Below are 14,682 nucleotides of genomic sequence, written 5' to 3'. Positions count from 1 at the left end.
CTCCATGATTTTGATGGATTCCTGGTTCACATTGAGGTCTTTCATCCATTTCGAGTTTATCGTTTTGCTTGGTATAAAAGAATGGTCGAGTTTCATTCTTCTATACGTAGTTGTCCTATTTCCCCACCACCATTTATTGAAGAAACTGTTCTTTTTCCCCTGGATTTTTTTTTTCCTGCTTTATCGAAGATTAGTTGACCATGAGTTGAGAATCCATATCAGGACTGTCTATTCTGTTCCATTGATCTATGTGTCTGTTTTTGTGCCAGTACCATGGTGTCTTAGTGATCATAGCTTTGTAATATAGCTTGGAATCAGGCAACATGATGCCCCAAGATTGGTTTTTCCTTTTCAACATTTCCTTGGCAGTACGGGGTCTTTTCTCATTCCAAACAAATTTTATGACTGTTTGTGCCAGCACTTTGAAAAATGCCTGTGGAATTTTGATTGGGATGGCATTGAAAGTACAGATTTTTCTGGGCAGTAGAGACATTTTAACAATGTTTATTCTTCCAATACAGGAGCATGGAAGGTTTTCCCATCTTTTTGTGTCTTTTTCAATTTCTTTCATGAGTGTTCTCTAGTTCCTCCAATATAGATCCTTCACCTCTTTGGTTAGGTTTGTTCCCAGGTATCTTGAGGTTCTTGGTGCTCTAGTAAATGGAATTGACTCCCTAATTTCCCTTTCTATATTTTCATTGTTAGTGTATAAGAAAGCAACTGATTTCTGTTCATTGATTTGGTATCCTGCCGCATTACTGAATTGCTGTATGAGTTCTAGTATTTTCGGTGTGGAATCTTTTGGGTTTCCCATATAAAATATCATGTCATCTGCGAAGAGTGTTTGACTTCTTCGTCAATTCGAATACATTTTATTTCTTTTTGTTGTCTGATTGCTGTTGCTAGGATTACTACTATGATTTTGAACAACAGTGGCAAGAGTGGCCATCCTTGTCATCTTTCTGATCTCAGTGAGAAGGCTGTCAGGTTTTCCATAGGAGAATGATATTCACTGTGGGTTTTTCATAGACAGATTTTATGAAGTTGAGGAATGTTCCCTCTATTCCTATACTCTGAAGAGTTTTAATCACAGAAGGATGCTGTATTTTGTCAAATGCTTTTTCTGCGTCAATTGAGAGGACCATGTATTTCTTCTCTCTTCTCTTATTGATTTGTTCTATCACATTGATTGATTTGCAAATGTTGAACCAACCATGCATCCCAGGGATAAATCCCACCTGGTCATGGTGGATAATCTCTTTAATGTACTGTTGGATCCTATTTGCCAGGATCTTGTTGAGAATCTTGGCATCCATATTCATCAAGGATATTGATTTAAAATTCTCCTTTTTGATGTGGGCTTTACCAGGTTTGGGGATTAGGGTAATGCTGCCTTCATAGAAAGAATCTGGCTGTTTTCCTTCTGTTTCTATTTCTTGAAAGAATGTCAGGAGAATAGGTATTATTTCTTCCTTGAATGTTTGATAGAAGTCCCCAGGGAACCTGTCAGGTCTGGACTCATGTTTATTGTGAGGGTTCTAATCACTGCTTCAATCTCATTAGGAGACATTGGTCTATTGAGGTTGTCATTTTCTTCCTGTTTCAGTCTTGGAATTTGTAGGAATGCATGCACTTCTATGTTGCTTAACTTACTGGAATATAGTTGTTGATAACAATTTCTGATGATTATTTCTATTTCCTTGGTGTTAGTCGTGATCTCTCCCATTTCAGTTATAACCTTGTTCATTTGGGCCCTCTCTCTTTTCTTTTGGATCAGTCTGGCCAGTCATTTATCGACCTTATTAATTGTTTCAAGGAACCAGCTTCTATTTTGTTGATGTGTTCTACTGTATCTCTAGATTTTAACTCATTAATCTCTACTCTAATCTTAATTATTTTAGTTCTTGTGTGTGGTTTGGCTTAATTGGTTTTTGATTCCCCATTCTTTAAGGTGTAAGGAGAGTATGTGTATTTGAGAATTTTGAATTTTTTTTTGACTGAGGCTTGGATGACTATATATTTTTTTATCCCTTAGGACCACCTTTGCCATATCCTGTAGGTTTTGGATGGATGAGTCTTCATTCTCATTGGTTTCCTTGAATTGTTTAAATTCTTTTTTGATTTTCTGGTTGATCCAAACATTTTTGAGCAGGATGGTCCTCAGCTTCCAAGTGTTTGAATTCCTTGAAACTTTTTCTTGTGGTTGAGCTCCAATGTCAAAGCATTGTGTTCTAAGAACATGCAGAGAATAATCTTGGTTCAGCACTAATTTGCAACCCAGTATGTGGTCTATACTCGAGAAAGTACCATGTGTGCTCAAGAAGAATGAGTATTCTATTGTTTTAGGGTGGAATGTTTTGTATATATCTATGAGGTCCATCTGATCCAATGTGTCATTCAAAGATCTTGTTTCTTTGTTGGTTTTCTGCTTAGATGCTCTCTGTTGCTGGTAGTGGTGTGTTAAGATCCCCTACAATTAATGCATTCATATCAATATGGCTCTTTATTTTGATTAACAGCTGGATTATGTAGTTGAGTGCTCCAATGCTAGGGGCATAAATACTTAACAATTATTAGATCTCATTGATGGACAGACCCTTTAAGAACAATGTAGTGTCCTTTTGTATCTCTGAATACAGTCTTTAGCTTAAAATCTAATTCATTTGAAAAAGGAATCACTACCCTAGCTTTCTTTTGAGGCCTGTCACTTTCAATCTGGGTTTATCCTTAGGTTCTAAATATGTCTCTTATAGACAGCATATGGGTGGGTCTTGTCATTTTATCCAGTCTGCAACCCTGTGCCATTTTATGGGTGCATTTAGGCCATTCACGTTGAGAGTGATTATCGAGAGATAAGTTTTTATTTTCATGATGTTGCCTATGAAGTCCTTGTTTCTATAGATTGTCTCTGTAAATTTCTGTTCTATGTTACTCTTGAGTTCTTCTTTTATAGAGCCCTCCTTAATATTTCATGTAGTTCTAGCTTTATGGTCACATATTCTTTTAAATCTGCTGGTCATGGAAGCTCTTTATCTCTCTATCCATTCTGAATGTCAGCCTTGTTGGCTAAAGTATTCTTGGCTGCATGTTCTTCTCATTTAGTGCCCTGAATGTGTCTTGGTAGCCCTTCTTACCTTCCCAGGTTTCTGTGGAAAGGTCTGATGTTATTCTGATAGTCCTTCCTCTGTACATAAGGAATCTCTTCCCCTAACTGTCCTTAACACATTCTCTCTGATTTTATGACTCGTGATTTTCACAATTAATTGTCTGGAGATTATTCTAGATGCATTGATTTTTGGGGGTGTCCTCTCTGCCTCTGGAAAATGAACACTTGTTCCATTCCCCAGATTAGGGAAATGTTCATCCAGTGTTTTTTCAACTATATCTTCTAATCCTCTCTCTCTCTCCATCCCCTCAGAGATCCCAGTAATGCTGACATTGGAATGTTTCTGGAATCATTTATTTTCTAATTCTCTTTTCATGGCTTTTAAGGTGTTTGTTCTAGGTCTCCTCCTGATACTTCTTTTCTATCATCTTGTCTTCCAGATCATTAAATTGATCTTCTGCATCATTTACCCTAGCTGTTAGAGTGTTGAGATTAGATTGGATCTCATTGATAGCATTTTTAAGTTCTGCTGGATCAACTCTTAATTCTGTCCTTAGCAATTCTGTTTTGCCACTAATGGTGTTCTCCAGCCTAGCCATTGTCTGGATAATTGTTACCCTGAGTTCTATTTCCAACATATTGTTTATGTCCATATCCAATAGTTTTGTGGCAGAGGTCACAGTCTCTGAATTTCTCCTCTCTTGGGTGTTTGTCCTCCTAGTCATTTTTGTGACAGATGGTTGAAGGGATGTGTACTAGATATATCAAGCACAAACCAGTCAAGGTGCACCTTGGACAGTTTTGGAGCAATTGGAAAGAAAGAAAGAAAGAAGAAAGAAAAAAAAGAGAGAGAAAAGGAGAAAAAAAGTGGGAAAAAAAACCAGCCAAAATGAGCCCCCAAAGTAAGATTTATAAGGTACATAAACCAAAAACCAACAAGAAGACCAGGAAAAGTAGAAGAAAAGAAAAAAAAAAAAAGCAGCCAAAATGAGCTCCAAGAATAAGATTTATATAGTACATACACAGCAACAAATACACATTAACACTGACAGAATAAGATTGGAAGGTGTTTATAAACTTTTGATGTGGGCAAGGAAGGTTATTTCAATTCATCCGGAGTGTATCTTGTTATGTTTGTTAAAGGACTCAATCTTCCAGAGATACAGGAAAATTAAAACTGGTTTATATATAGGGGTAGTATTAAATGGGGGGGGAGACTAACTTGAAGCTTATATCTTATTTATATCTATATATCTATATCTATATCTATATCGATATATTAAAAAAAAGAAACACAGTTTTATGTATGAAAAAAGTTCAATTTAAAAAGTTATGTAATGTGTTGTAATAAACATCTAGTTGTAGTGCTAAGTAAGTTAAAAAAATAACAGAATAAAAATGAGAACAAATTAGTTTAAAAGATGGGTTTATGAAATATACTGTTTTGTGGGGAGTAATGGGGCTTAAAATATTGTTTTCTCCCTATTGTTGGGGTTTTACAATTTTATGGAGATCCTGAGGTTATTGTCCTCTTGTTCTTTTCAGTTTGTCTTCTGGGGGCAGGGCCTGTGCATTGTTCTTCAGTCAGTCTTGCCTGGACTGAGTTGCCCTGCCACCTATGAAGGGGCTGGACTCTGTGGAAACAGGCTTTTCAGGCTTTTTCCTCTCTGGAGGCTTTTGTTCTTTCAGTGCTTTTTGTGGCTTTTTGGAGGGTTAGTGCAAAGTAAACTGTCCACACCCAGAGAGAAGTCTCAGTCTACTCCCTCTGGATTGTTCAGAATGCACAGACTTCCCCTCTGCAAACTCCATTGAACACTGTAAACTGCCACAGGCATTGCCTGCTCCCACCTACCACCTCGGTGGTCATCCTGAGGCCCACACTTGTCTCTGCACCCCCGTGCCCTAAAATGGTGAGCAATATTGATCCAGCTAATCCTGATTCTGGTGACTGCTGTTGCCGACTGTCTGGAGTCCCTGCCCATCCTGGGTGCACTCAGACCCAGTGGTAGTGCAGGTCATGGAAGGCTGTGGGCCCAGGGACCTCAGGCAGGAGCTTGTATGAGGCTCTCTCAGAGTGGGCTGCGGTGTTCCTAGCCCCAGTGGTGGTCAAGCATTGGAAAGCTGCAGTCTCAGGGACCACTGACAGGAGCCCCTGTTGGGATCTCTCAGGGTTGGGCGGGTGCAAGCTGTGACCACCCTCGAACCATGGGCTTAGGTCCATGCCTGTGTCCGCCCAATTCTACCAATTGTTCTTCAAGACCCTTTGTTCTTTTTGTGTGGTTTTAAACAGTCTTCAAGTTAATGCTGGTCTGTGAGCACAGGACATTTTCATATTGTTGCATTACTTCCCAATGTGTTGCTTCTGGTGGCTCCCTCCCTTTTTGTTTATCCTGTGATATCAATCCGAATACTCCCACTCTGTTTTATCCCTCCACTGATGATCTTCTGCCCCCATAGAAATCCAGAAGTGTATCATCTTACATCTCAGGGCAATTTCATGGTGTTCAGAGTATTCTAGTAGATATTTAGCTCACTTTAGGGGACAGGTAGAAACAGGGTCTCTTACTTCTCTGCCATCTTCCCAGAGTGCCCCCCCACCTTTTTAAAATGAAATAACCAGAAGGTCCCCTTTTCAGGACTTTACTTGATGAGGAAAAAAGAAAAATTATATATTTTCAAGAATATTCTTCTCAGCATCACAGTCCTTCTCACTTTAAACTTGCTCTACTCAAAGCATGACACGTTAACAATGAGTTACCGGGCACAAAATGCTGTTCAATTGATGGAGCTGAATCACAGTTCAACTTGAAATAATAATTTGGCTACTGAGGCTTTAGTATGATTTTGTGTTTTTTAGATTTGAATTTTATATACCAGAAAAGGGTGAAGTATCATTAGTAAAGATTGGGTGAGGCTCACATGTATAATGTTTCTTTCATTCTATACAATGAATATATTTCTTTCCATTAGTAAAGCTGTTCAGCTTATTATTATTAATAAGCTTAATATTATTATTGCAGTCCTAGTGAATGCCAGGCTGGAAGGGGTGCAAGATGAACTACTATCCCAATGAGGATCATTACTGTAATGCAAATAGATTTTTTGTAATCACTCAGGGCTCCTTATGATTCAGGTATGATTCAGGCATGGTGTCCCAATGTTGACCCATTGGTGTAGACACCAGTTTAGACATTGTGAGCAGCCAACTGAAAGTTCCCTAGCCCACGGTGATCCAGTAACTCAGTAGATTCGGTCCCATCTTGGAATAAACATCACAGACCAAGGCTACAGAAGTCTCTTAAGAAGTAGCCAGTTTATACTTTTGTCTGTAATTCACAAGCAATTTTTAAGCAGTAGAAAATAAACACTTAACAAGAAATGTGAAGAGCTTTCTATATACAAGTTTTGATTTCTGAAGTAAATCTTTGTCTTCTTGGAACATTGGGGGAACAAAAAAGAACCCACATGCCTAAAATGGTCAAACTCAGTTTAAGGCTCCAAGTCACTAAACAAAGACTTAATACCTAACCCAAGTACAGTTTCAATCCTCTAGAAGAGTAACATTTACCCAGGCAACATGGGAATTTCCTTATCATCCCCAGAAAGATTTCTGATGGATTTCCTCTTTCCCTTTGGGAAGGTGACCTTGCCTAAAACAATAGATTCTTTGCTAAGAATTTTCTTTTTCTGCTCCATGTCTGTTGTTAAAAAGGTTTCTTTTCCTCTAACCCTTTTGAGTTCCCCTCTACTTCCTAGATGGGATGCTGAGTGATTCATTAATACATTGATTAATAACGCTATTAGATCTTTAACATTTACTTAGTTCCAATTTTTGTTCTTTAACAGGCTTGATGGCTGTGACAGAATCTGAAATGGACTCCCAGGGACATTCAGAAACAAAGCAAAACACAGAGGTGGTGACCGTTAGTTTTTTGAATTCACGATCTTTCTCACCTGATCCAGTGGCTGTGGGTGAGTTCTTGGCTCTATGCTCCACTCTCTTTTTGTTCAAACTCCTACTGTAATTGATTTTGCTTTATAGGGCAGGCCAGCTTGGGCTGGCAGAGTGTTATGCTAGTGTTAAGTCGAGGTAGCATTTTTTTTTTTTTTCAGCTCTCTTGAGCTAGTAGATGTGCCCAGAAGCCAACTGACCTGGCACACAACCAAGCCCCTAAACGTTCAGACCGAGTTCCCCAGGTGGAACCCTCAGGAAGTGTCCAGGAGAATTGGTGTTGCATGAGAGTCTTCTTTGGCCAGAGGTCAGTAACATCTCTAACTGGCCATACACTAATGTGTGCATAATTTTTAGTCTTTGGTGTAGACCATGAGTTGTGGGGCAGAGGGAGAGGGAAAAGTCTTCAGTGTCTCATGCTCAAGCCTGTCATCATCAGGTTACAGAAACCTTCTCAAAGCACAATTAAAGGGTCCTCTCAGTCACAGGATGCAGCCCTGTGATTAGGTATGTAAGACCCAACATTGGAGGAAGATAGCCCTGGACATTTCCAGTAGAAGAGGAACATTACCAAGTGTTCCTGCTATAAAACTAATAGTTGAACCTTGTATGCATTCCACAGCTACAGAAATCTCCACCTGACACATAGTCCTGCCCAGATACTGGTGTTTCTGAATCATATTGAGGGAAAGAGAAGTAGCTGGCATCCAAATAGAATGCTTTCATCTAGACAGGGGTTCAGAGCTTCATACTTTAACTATATATGAAATCCTTTCTCCCTCTTTTCTTTTTCTTTACTCTGTCAATGGCCTATATCTCCCAGGTCAATGAGAAAGGGCCTAATCTCTGGAATTAGAGCTACCTAGCAGAAAATATAACCCTTTTCTTAATTTCTCTCAAGGTCAATAAGACATCTCATTGGTTGATTACCATAGAATTCTATTGGGAGTTAGTTAAGAATTATGAAGAAGCCACCAGGACTCACTCCTTTGGCTGGCCCTACTTCCTCGGTGAGGGATAATTATAAAGAAGTATGATAAGACCTTTCCCTTCATTCTTGAAGTTATTGCTGAAGCCCTCCTAAAGCAAAAGTTAACCTCCCCCCAAAAACAAGAAACAAACAAAACCCTTTGACTCTGACCAAAGCAGTTCTTGAAAATAAAATAGCACTTGATTATGATTCTGCTGAGCAAGACTGGATCTTTGCTGTAGGCAACACCATGTTCTATACCAAGTTGAACACTATTGGAAAATTAAAACCCAATAACAGCATGTCATGGTGCAAGCCATGTGGCTTAACAGAGTTTCTTCTGTAATAGTGTCTTTCTTACATATTTGATTTTAATTGCTTTGAGTCTTGGGGACTATGGCAAACATGAGGAATTATCCTGTTCAGAGGCATCATAATAATCTGCCTGGTGTGTTATGCCCTCTCAAAAGCTTTCATGCAAATTCAAAGCCAGTAATCTCCAAGCAAATTATCAAAGACTAGAACATTACAACGAATAAAGAGAATGACCAACTCAAAAATTGTAAAGCTGAAGTGGTAACCTGTGACTATCACAAGGGTTAAGTAAAAAGGTTAAGACCTGTTAATATCACCCAGAGGAACAAAAATTACTGTGAGAATGTCAGAGCAGTTGCTCAGAGTGGTGTTAATGCCTTCAATTTAGAACCTATCAGTTCAGCTGAGAGTCTGATCAAAAGGCAGAGTTGTTAAAAAGGAAAACCACAGGCTCAAAATGTACTCAGTTAGCTTAAGACCACAAGTCATTAGAGTCTTCATAGCTACCCAGCTGCAGAGTCAACACCCAGAAGTGCAGCGTATAGAGAGTGGACATGGGAACTTCCTGGTCAGCACTAGGAATTAGATTGTCCACCTCCATTCCCCGTAGGAGGATGACCTTGCCTCAGCCAACAGTTTCCTTGCTGATAATTTCTTTTTCACTCCCTATCTTGAAAAACCTCTTTCCTATTGGCCTTTAAAGCTCCTCTCTACTTCCTGGATAGGATGATGCCTGACTCATGAATAGGTTTATATATACAGCCAGTTAAATCTTTAAAATTACCCAGTTTTGAATTTTTGCTATTTCCCAGATTCCTAGCTTGTCCAATGACCAAATTCATGTTAAACATTTACTTTTACCTGACCTATGATGAAGATCTAATGAAATTATGCCAGTGAAAATGCTTGTTGAAAACACAACATGGATGAGTTTATTCCTATATTCATTATATTTATTTATATATTTTTCTAAAACTAACTTAAGTGAGATTATAAATCAGCCCTAATTTTTTTTTTATTTCTATAGCTAACAGAAAGGAAGCAAATGAGTAAGGCATAAATTTAATGTAACCCCTTGGCTGAAGTATCCTGTTAGGTTCTGATTTCTCTAGTTTGCAGAGAAAAGTAAAAAGTATAGTAAGTTTCATGGTAAGAATTATAGTAAGGGAGAAGTTCCTGTGTATAAGTGTTTTACGTAGCATTTGTGAAAGGAATGTCTCCAAGTCCTTCTCATAACAAAAAAAGTAACAAAAACATTTCTGTTAATGCAATTCTATAGCAGATTTCTAATATTGGTTCATGGAATTTTCTTTTCTTTTTTTTTTTTTAAGATTTTATCTATGTATTTGAGAGAGAGAGAGAAGCAGATTCCCTGCTGAGCAGGGAGCCTGATATGGTACTAGATCCCAGGACCCAGGTATCAGGACCTGAGCCAAAGGCAGATGCCCAACTGACTTGTATATATGTATATAGATACATAAAAGCTCACAATGATTAAGTGACTCTCAAGAGAGATAAAACTCATCTTGTCCTCATTTTTTTTTAAAGATTTTATTTATTTATTTGCAAAGATCACAAGTAGGCAGAGAGATAGGCAGAGGAAGCAGCGTCCCTGTTGAGCAGAGAGCCCCATGTGGGGCTCGATCCAGGACCGTGGGATCATGACCTGAGACGAAGGCAGAGGCTTTAACCCACTGAGCCAGCAGGTGCCCCTTGTCCTTGTTTTTGACCAGCCTTGAGAAAGAGCACCTAGAACACACATACAGGTTTTGTTTTTTTAAATTTATTCTTTATTTATTTTCAGCATAATAGTATTCATTGTTTTTGTACCACACCCAGTGCTCCATGCAATCCGTGCCCTCTCTAATACCCACCACCTGGTACCCCAACCTCCTACCCCTCCACCACTTAAAACCCCTCAGATTGTTTTTCAGAGTCCATAGTCTCTCATGATTCACCTCCCCTTCCAATCTACCCCAACTCCCTTCTCCTAACTCCCCATGTCCTCCATGCTATTTGTTATGGTCCACAAATAAGTGAAACCATATGATAATTGACTCTCTCTGCTTGACTTATTTCACTCAGCATAATCTCTTCCAGTCGCATCCGTGTTGCTCCAAAAGTTGGGTATTCATCCTTTCTGACGGAGGCATAATACTCCATCATACATATGGACCACATCCTCCTTATCCATTCCTCCGTTGAAGGGCATCTTGGTTCTTTCCACAGTTTGGCAACCGTGGCCATTGCTGCTATAAACATTGTGGTACAGATGCCCTTCTTTTCACTCCATCTGTATCTTTGGGGTAAATTCCCAGTAATGCAATTGCAGGGTCATAGGGAAGTTCTATTTTTAATTTCTTGAGGAATCTCCACACTGTGAACCTTTAACACAGTGTCTGGCACAGTAATAATTATTTAATAAGTATTAGCTTTCATTCATAGTGTTGTCATGTCTGCAAATACCACCACTCCAGAAAATCATGTGCGGTATCTGGGGATACTGAAGCTTGTGTGATTTGAAAGGTAGGACTGCTTTCTTTTGCTTAGATGGGAAATTGACCTAAACCAAACTCCTTCCAACATGTAAGATTCTGCTGCGATTCTAGGATTGGATGGACTCATCTTGGTAACAGCACTTCAAGTCAACAGTGGGTGCTGAGGACTGTACAGCAGCCAGTTTCTGGTTATTTTTCCATTCAACATGTTTTCATACGACACCTACTTTGCAGTAGGCACTGTGCTAGGAGCTATGAGCAGAGAAGGAAAACAAGATAGTCTTAGGCAGTTACCCTCCAGCTGTGGGGGAAAAAAGAAAGAAATGCATAATTTATGAAGTTTAACATCTTCATGTGCAGAAATACAATTTTGAATTGATTTACTGAATTACACAGTCTCAGAACAATCAATTCTGGAATTTTGGGGCTCATATTAGTAAAGGCTCTCCTCTCTGCTTACTAATTGTTATCTATCATCTACCTATCTATCATCTAAATATCTATCATTTATCTATCCACAACACAGACACACATCAAATAATGGATTTGAACAATTGAATAATACTTGCACTCATTTCTTTCAGAGCTTCCTGCTATTAACTCCACAAAATCTTCTCTGAATGATGAAAATGGTAAGATTTTGTCTATGTTTGCCTTTATGTTCTGCTGTAGCATTTTTTCCTCCTCATCAACGTCACCATTGAACTGCCCTGGCTTCAGGGAAAAACCTCAGAATGGCTGGATCTTTAAAAATAGACTGTTATTTTAAGACAATCCATCATCTCTTAGGAATCATCATCACACAGTAAATGCTGCTTTGGGTGTGAGAGGACTATAAGTTAGGGGTGCAGTGATGTGCTCTGAATTCTTTCAACAATGGAATTCATTCACTTCTGTGACCTTTGTTACTACTGACTGAGGAAAACAAGATATCAATTGCTTCTAGATTTTTTTTTTTTCAGATTGCTTGTGGATTTAAAAAAAAAAAAGAATTGTTCTTGCTGGAAGTTAATAACATGAACTGACACTGAAATCTTCTCGTACAGAAGATGTGCTGCACTGTGAGTGCATTTTGTTTAATTCTCCTAATACTCACTGTGAAGGATTTTATTCCCATTTTACACAGGAGGACAATGAGCTAAATTTATTTGTTTCCATACCACACAGCAAGATCTAGGGCTTCATCCCAGACCATCTGAATCAAGAATTCATGTATTATCTTAGTTTTTATTCTTCCTCTAATCCCCTAAGCCGAGGTCCTGAGACAGGTGTACACATGGGGAGGGGGTGTGAGTGCAGGTCATCTGGTGCCACAGAGTGGACTTAAACTCCACTCTTTTAATTATTAGTTGCATGATTATGGCTAAACTATTTACATTTTCTGAACACACCAAAAATGACACAAATAACACCTAACTCATTCACAGAAGATATAACGTGACATATGTGAAATGTCTAGCATAGGTATCTCACTTAGCTGTTACATCGTAAGTACTAGCTCCTGGCATTTTCTCCCCACATATGAACAAAGGTAATGTTGAAGAGCATTGGTTCCAGCCCTGCTGATCCAACCTCCGTGTCCAATATCAAGGGACTTGTGGGCTGTAACCATCATCATCACCATCTTCATTATCATCATCCTAATTTATAGTTTTGCTTAATCATTTTGATGTCTTTGTTATTTTTTGCGTGTGAATATGCAGAATTATAAAGCAGCTGAGAAAGTGTTCTGGTACTTACTAGTTGCATGAAATCAGCCCTCCTTTTTTTTTTTAATATTTTATTTATTTATTTGACAGAGACACAATGAGAGAGGGAACACAGCAGAGGGAGTGGGAGAAGGAGAAGCAGGCTCTCCGCAGAGCAGGGATCCCAATGCGGGGCTCAATCCTAGGACTCTGGGATCATGACCTGGGCTGAAGGCAGACACCTAATGACTGAGCCACCCATGTGCCCCGAAATCAGCCCTTCTCTCTCTGTCTTCAGTTTATTTGTAAAATGGGAGTAATAATAATAATAATAATAATAATCTCATAGGTTATTGAAAAATTAAATAAGGTTTAAGCTTTGCATACAAAGTTGCCAAAATAAGTAACAGCTAGTTTGTACTTAATGGATATTGCCTCTTATTCTTTTTTTTTTTTTTTCTTGAGTCAGATTTATAGGACTCAAACACAATTTTGATATGTTACAAAGTCCAGATACTGTATCTGTTTTAAACTAATTGCTATCAATGAAATTTCTACAGAACGTATATTGCCTCTCATTCTTATTTCAAAACATGGTAGGGAAGAAGAAATGTTAAAACCTATTTATCATCAATGCCTTTTTCCCTTTGGATTCATTCATTAAAACACAACCTTACTTTTTATTACTTTGGAAAATTCTAGGTGAATTTAATAGATGTTTGAGTGATGTGACCAGCAAACTGTGTCTGAGTTGTCTTGGGGATGGTGGTGGTGGAGATGGTGATGTAAGTGTTTATTCTCCAGTTGGGCTGGTGGGAGTGTGTCACTTTAACCTAAGTCATCAGAAGTGTATACAGTCACCCTTCGCCCATTAATAAGTCCTAGCATTTCAAAACAACACGTGAAATTAATGAAATGCTTCTTTTAGACACCCTGCAGCTGCAACTTGGGAACACATCTGCCTACTATACCTACCTCCTCCTCCTCCTGAAGAGCCTGGTCTACTCCATCATCATCGTCATCTGTCTGCTTGGGAGACCAGCACTCAGTGGCAGTGGGAAGAGTTCCTAACACATGGTGGCACAAGGTGTCACTTCTAGCCATTGGCTAGTTTCTCTAAAAGTGTCTGCTGAGGATTCTTTCTGAGATTGGGTTATTTCAGTTCACATGTGTCTTTTTCTTGTGTCGTTTCTGAGACAGGCTTACAAACCCCTGGGCAAACAGAAGCTTTCACTCTGCAGCTAGAACAAATTCTGCCATGACTCCTGGGTGGAGCCAGGGGTCATCCACAGAGTCTTCTGCACCACCCCTATTGTTGTCCACCAGCTCCCAGCCACCCAGTCCCCATGCCTCTGGGTACAACCACCATACACCTTACAACTGCATTCCTTGAGCTCTTTAACCAGATAACTGCCTTGAAGTCTTTATTTTATATACCTGGAAGCCAACATGCCTATTACCTGACATTTGTTTGTTTTTTATAATAGTTACAATAAAAGCAATCAAGTCTTCTTTGGCCTCTGTGTAATTTATTTGGTGTTAACTGAGAGTCCAAACTGAAGGACAGCATGACAACTGATATTTCCAAATCAGCATCACTTGTAATAAGTGATCAATTCCACATTTCTAATTCTTTCTCTAAGATAGTCCTTATGATGCTTTCCTTGGACCACTGATCCTAGGTGAGCCACAGGCAGTGAAGGTTTCCAAGTTATTTGTCCTGCAAACATTAGCAGATTCAGACTCATTTGGTTTAATACACTCTGGTGGTGACACTATAACATGTCACAATACTAGTGGCTGTGCTCAGACATGTTCCAGTGTGTCACAGGGACCATGTTTCCTGATGTCACAAGAACCCCAAGAGAGCTGCACTAACACTGAAAAGGTAGAATGGCAGAGGCGTTAACTGCTTGACTTCTGAACTCCATGTTCTTGGGCTTAAATCTTGGTTCTATAGCTATTGAACTCTCTGTGACATAATTTTCTCACTTGTCAAATGGAGTTAAAGTGACCCATCCCTTAGAGTTCTGTGGATAAAATGAGTTAACTTTCCTGGGTACCCATGAGTGCTCAACAACATTAGCCTCTACTATTGAGAGATCTAAGTTAGAAGTAAGAGAAACACACATGTACACATGCAAACACACTAA

At 39.0% G+C, this 14,682-nt stretch overlaps 1 gene segment (V, D, J or C); it reads left to right on the top strand.

The window, feature by feature from the left end:
- Positions 1-14,041, top strand: part of LOC116568647 — a 47,893-nt gene extending 33,852 nt beyond the window's left edge. Inside the window, 2 exon segments of the C gene segment in view lie at positions 6,953-7,078; positions 13,458-14,041. Coding sequence covers positions 6,953-7,078; positions 13,458-13,600 — 269 coding nt within the window.
- The last annotated feature ends 641 nt before the right edge of the window (positions 14,042-14,682 follow it).

Source organism: Mustela erminea, chromosome 11 (assembly GCF_009829155.1).
Source record: "Mustela erminea isolate mMusErm1 chromosome 11, mMusErm1.Pri, whole genome shotgun sequence".
Lineage (NCBI taxonomy): Eukaryota > Metazoa > Chordata > Mammalia > Carnivora > Mustelidae > Mustela > Mustela erminea.
The sequence above is the reverse complement of the archived record's forward strand: the minus strand, read 5'-3'. Positions and strand labels throughout refer to the sequence as shown.